The sequence below is a fragment of the Oryzias melastigma genome, linkage group LG16 (assembly GCF_002922805.2).
Source record: "Oryzias melastigma strain HK-1 linkage group LG16, ASM292280v2, whole genome shotgun sequence".
NCBI classification, from domain to species: domain Eukaryota; kingdom Metazoa; phylum Chordata; class Actinopteri; order Beloniformes; family Adrianichthyidae; genus Oryzias; species Oryzias melastigma.
In genome coordinates this window covers 4,528,243-4,533,946 of record NC_050527.1, presented here as the reverse complement: position 1 = coordinate 4,533,946, position 5,704 = coordinate 4,528,243, and the positions used below count along the sequence as shown (strand labels likewise).

Below are 5,704 nucleotides of genomic sequence, written 5' to 3'. Positions count from 1 at the left end.
TGCAGAAAATTTCAAAATAGTAAAATTTTGAAATCAAATTTCTTCCTGATTTTACAACAAATTGAATTTTACTGTACTATTAATGTTGTTTCAAACTGTTGTTAAATGGTGTTCTTGATGAAAACGTCTTCACCGTCTCACATCCTTCATTTGACAGATACTTTTTACTTTTACGCCATTCTTTTTTTTCCCCCACACGTTTTTAGAATGTTTTATGTGTTTTACTGCATGTTTGAGGAAGTTTATATTTTATATTTGCACATTTCTTTCTCTCACTGACAGTCGATGGAAGTCACGGATGAGTCTCAGGCATCAAATCAAACCACTAAAACCTTCATTTGAATATTTTACCCTCTCAGCTGGATCTCAGTTCTCTTTTAATCCTAACCAGTCGTCAGCGTTTCCACTTTTCTTTCTTCAGCTTTGATACCTTTCAAAACATTTTTCTCTAACCTCTTGACGCCTGACTTTATTTTCAGCAATGAAAAAAAAATATCAACTAACGTTTTGCTTTCGAGATGCTAAGTTAAGGTAAATCTGGAGCAGAAGTGGTTTGATGTTTATTTGCATCAGTAGTCTGTTCTCAGATCAGATTGCTGTGGTAACGCTTTTTTTTTTTTTTTACGCAATTAGCCACATTTTACAGAGCGACTTTGATATTTGCCTGACAATGCAAGTTCAGCCCCATTAGTGGCCCATCTGTTGTAGGACAGGAAGATACAGTGCAGATTTCTCATCTGATCATCCATTCTGCTAAAGAGATGATCTACAAAAACAGCCATCAAAATGTACAGATGAGAGGTCACCGACCCCGCTTCAGTCAGCTGAATGACGAAAAGGAATGAACGCATGTTAAACTGATTAATGTGACGATCAACATTTTGTTTGCCTAACTATTAAAATTATTGAATATTACATTTAAAAGCAAAATGCAGCATTAAAAAATTTGACTGGAGAAAGTGTTTGAGGAAGTCTTATATGAGTAATGCGGTATAATAACTAATAGTGGTCAGTGTGCAAATACTTTTGATTTAAGGTAGCGTTTCTTTCAAGAATTTAGGTAAAAAGCATGAGTTCATTTAAAAAAAATTAGATAAAAAAATGAATAAAATCTGTTCCACAGTGTACCATGCTTAAGATGTGGGTTCAAACAGAGAAAAATGTTTGTTACTGTGAGACAATCACTTCTTCCAGTTAGCTAAATTCAAATGGTTTTGTTTTAATTTCTGGTTTCTTCAAATTAGCATCACAAAGACACATTTTTGGCCCTTTTTTCCAGCTCCGGTGTTTGTATTCACAACAGGAATCCAGGAAAGCTGCTCAATCTCCATAAAGAAAAAAGCAAAAAAATAACTGAGTCACTGCAGGAAAATCGACATTTAACTTTAACTTTAAAGGTCTTTCTTTAAAAAATTGCTTTTAATAGTTTACTCCAGGATCCCAGAATCATTTATTAAAAATATGATTTTAGTAATATAAATATTAATTTTTACACTTTGTGTTTCTAAGCAACTAGTATCAATTCTGACAGTTTTATTTAGTATCTTTCCCACAGAGGGTCAGCTCGCAGAAAAATATTTTTAATGTTTCATGAAACAAAAAAAAAAGAGGTTTTGCCCAGATTGATTATTCGGTTCAGGATGAAACATGACATGTTTATTTATTAGGTCAATGGAGAATTGATTAATAAGCTGGAGCTTGTACAATACAACCTTGAGGTTGTGAAGTCTTGCACTTTTTTCTGTAAATCAACTCGTAAAAAAAATGTACACGCAAAATAGAAACATTTCCATCCATAAATCCATAGATTTACCTGTAATCTGCTGTAAACACTAAAAAAAAAGATTAAAATCCTTAAAGCAGCAGGAATAGTTATTATTATTATTTTTTAAAGAATATGTTTTTCAAGCCTGAATTTTTCCTTTAATTCTATCACATTTAGACTCCTTCTTCTACCACATTCCTAAAACATCCTTCATAGGTGAATTGATGACTCCAAATACCCCCTATAGGTGTGAACGTGTGTGAATGGGGGTGTGATTGTGGCCCTGCTACGGACTGGCGTCCTGTCCAGGGTGTACCCCGCCTTTGCCCAACAGTAATCGCGTTATACGGCATCCCCATGACCCCATAATGGTTCAGAAATTGGATGGATGAAGAAATGGATAATCCACTTTTACCTTATTTAACCATCTATCACAGTAACATAATCATATAAATGGAATAAAATTACAATATATTAGTAAACTTAATACTTACTGACACTTTTTGAGCATAAATGTGAATATTAGTTACTTTGACATTTCATTTTGAGGTTATTTGGGTAATATTTGGCAATTTTCTCTGCGTACGAAACCATTAAAATATATTTTAAAATAATAATTACCTTTAAATGTGGCAGAATATTTCTTACACTCAGTGTAGTGCAGTTTGATTTAACTTTACATTTTTTAGGGATATTTAGTTTTAAAAATTTGACTAATATGCTAATTATGCAGCTGACAAAATGTAATTGAGTAATATGAAAAGTTCAGAAATTCCAGAGTAATCTCTTTCGATGACTGCTTTTCTAACCAAGTATTTAAAAGAAAATGCAAAAAACTTGGTTTTAAAAAAAGAAAAACGAAAAACATTCTTCTAATAACTGTTATAAGCTTAAATTGAGGAAATAAAAGTGTTATTTGGATGCAGCTGACCTCTCAGAGGTCATTAATAGCAAAAATAGGGTAACAAGTAAAAAAATATTTTATAATTTGTAACTCCTTAACTTCTTTTTCATCAGGTCGGTAAATTAATTTTCAGTTTCCCAATATAGAAATGCATTTAAAACAGGATTACAAATAGTTCAAAAAAGGATTTGTTACCTGTAGCTCGATGTCTCATCAAAGATCTTCTCCCGTCCGTCTTTGAACAGCATCATGGCCTTGTCTGCCTTATCCAGCAGGTTTCTGACGTGGATTCTCAGGTACGTGGCCTCGTCCCCTCTGGGCAACAGCCCCCCTGCTGAACTGGATCCGACGTAGGGCTCCCAAACCTGATAGAGCAGCGTCAGAGTCTCCCTCACCAGATCCGGCAGGTACGGCGGGCTGTTCTTCAGGCCCAGCCGGGGGTTTGTGCACAGGCTGTGGAGCCTTTCCAGTCTTTTGAGGCTCTTGTCCACCATCTGTCGCTCTTTACTGAGAGGAGGCTGAGAGCCCAGGTTCGGGCTCTTGGGTGCTCCTGGACCCGCTCTTGCCATCATTTCACAGTGGTGTGTTTGAGGATGAAGTGAAGCAAAGCCACTTCGAATGTCAGCCTTTGGGTGAAGGCAAAAGGAGGCGGGACTAAAACCAACAACACAATGTCAAGAGTTACACTTTGAATAGCATTCATAAATCATAAACGATTTGTTTGTTCACAACTTTTGAGGCCTTTACCATAATCTCTAAGCGTTTTACTTTGAAAGAGCACATCCTGTTGTCTTTAAACAGTGAGAAAATGTTTATAATTTTAAATCAGAGCATCAACAGCTGTACATGCACCCCCTCCATCAACCTGTCAGACTTTCAGAAGATGTGAAAGTGTGTAAACTTCACATTTACCACATTTCATACATTAAAGAACGTTTGCAACTGACTGTCAGTCCTGAAAGCAATTCAAACTTTCATCCCCTCACTCCCCACCCTTCGTTTTCTCTCCTCTACACATAGTTGTGTCAGAACTCTGCTTACCAGTATTTATGTCAGCAGCAGAGCTGTCCCACATTCTCAGGGTCAACAGAACGGGAACACCAGCTGCACAGCGGAAACATGCGTTCTATCATGGCCTGAAACCCAACTGCTGCTTCTTCTTCTTGGTCTTTCGTTGTCCCCCCCTCTGCTCTCCTTCGTCTCGGCTCAGACTCTGATCGGTTTCCTGGTTGCAGCGAGACAAAAGTGCTTGTTTTCTTTGCTCTGCTGCTCAAGCAGGCAAACAGAGAGAAAGACATGTGAGGGTGGGGTGAGCGAGGGAGGGAGGGAGGACGAGAGGGAGGTGTGAACACAAAGGCAAATGGAGTGAAAGCAGAATGAACAGCAATGACTACTCCCTGAAACGCAGAGGGCTACTAATGCTCACCTGCTAATCAACAGGGTACTCAGATTTATGATGCAGTTAGATGGAACCATTTCATGGGATCTCATTTTTGACTCCAACATACAACAAATATGACCACATAAAACACAGTTTTTCTATAACTTAACTTAAATACTACCACGCCAGGGGTCTGCAACCTGAGGCTCCGGAGCCACAAGCGGCTCTTTTATTCCTCTAATGTGGCTCTTTTGCTCTGAAGAAAACTTCAAACTTAACTCATTAATTAAATACTTTATGTTTAAATTTCTGACATGTCAGATAGACCTAACAGATTAAAATTATTGTAAAAGGTTGAATCTAGATTTTAAAATGTTTATATTTACTAGTTAAAGAGGAAAAAAGATGAAGGAACACAAAAGTCACAATTATAGAAAATATCATGTTTCTTGCAGTTTTAGTTAAAGTAAATCTGCTGCAGGATTTTTTTTTATTTTGAAAGGAACTTGAATGTGCTGTTGTCAAAAGTGAAATAAGTTTAATGTGCTATATAGAACATTTCAAAGCTATATTTTACAAATGAATGGCTTACTAGCCTCGAAACATGAAGAAGTGTACTTTTCTAACTTTGAGGTAAAACTTCGCGGCTCTCTCTGAGTTTTGGTCCATAAGAACCTGGACCAAAAGGCTCTTTTAGTGTTGAAGGTTGCAGATGGAACCATTTCACTAAACCTTCCAACAGTCTGAGGCACACCTCATGTTTGTTGCTGGTTAAAGACCCACACTAATGAAAATGATATTTTTGGTGTTTAAAACAAGTTCTCGAGGCATTTTTTTCATGAGGACAAATATTAGGAAAATTAGGATTAAAATTCCATTTCTGAGAATTTCCTTATTCCTTGTTCACTGTGAATCAGAATACAGTTTTAAAAAATGTGACATAAAAGGTACTGCAAAAAGCTTAGCTCCATTCCGATGCATCCACTTGTAGACGATAGATCCATGAACGTCTTCGCTTTCCTCGCTCGAGCTGGTATCTAGAGCTAGATAGCGCCAATATTGCTCGCCATTTGTGTTGTACCAGTACTGCTAGGTCGGGGTTGTGAGGGGCTGTAAGCTAGCAGTAAAGAGTGTAAATGAAGGGATAATTTGGAGGGGGCGGAGTAACTCTCCACCAATAGTCCCGCCCGCAACTCAGGTGAATTTCTAATGATCTACAGCCGCTCTACAGAAACTATGTCCTACAGAATGACACAGGTTTTTTTTTTATCTTTGGCTAAAAAAACGGTGTAATCATAATTAAAATAAATCTGGGAAAGTTTTTACAATTGATCAAAAGATGATCGGAGTGGGATGTGAAAGACGATTTTAGTGCCTGCAAACTGGACTTGAATGTATTTATTATAAGATCAAATCAAACATATTGGCACTCTTTATAAAAGAAAAAAAACACCAGTTTCTTAAAACTGAGGATGCAACTTCCTTATCTTATTTTTTATTTTAAAGAGGGATTGATTTGAGTATTTAAATAAACAGACCCTCCATGATTTTGCAATGTTGTAATCACAACTATAAATGCAAATTCAAGCAAACTTTACATTTTCACAGAAACTTTACAGCAATTTTGGCCAATCTACCGTGACAACAGTCATGG

The 5,704-nt window shown here is 36.8% G+C and overlaps 1 protein-coding gene across 2 annotated transcripts in view; it reads right to left on the bottom strand.

Annotated features, from left to right (window-relative positions):
- cblc (Cbl proto-oncogene C, E3 ubiquitin protein ligase) overlaps positions 1 to 4,117 on the bottom strand; it is a 17,679-nt gene extending 13,562 nt beyond the window's left edge. The window contains exons 1-2 of one of the 2 annotated variants that reach the window (XM_024267672.2): positions 3,711 to 4,117; positions 2,865 to 3,323 (exon numbers count right to left, since the gene is read on the bottom strand). In XM_024267672.2, coding sequence (XP_024123440.1) covers positions 2,865 to 3,241 — 377 coding nt within the window. In that variant the 5' untranslated portion in view covers positions 3,242 to 3,323; positions 3,711 to 4,117. The remainder of the gene's footprint in view (positions 1 to 2,864; positions 3,324 to 3,710) is intronic. The other variant, XM_024267673.2, reaches the window with a different exon arrangement.
- Positions 4,118 to 5,704: the final 1,587 nt, after the last annotated feature.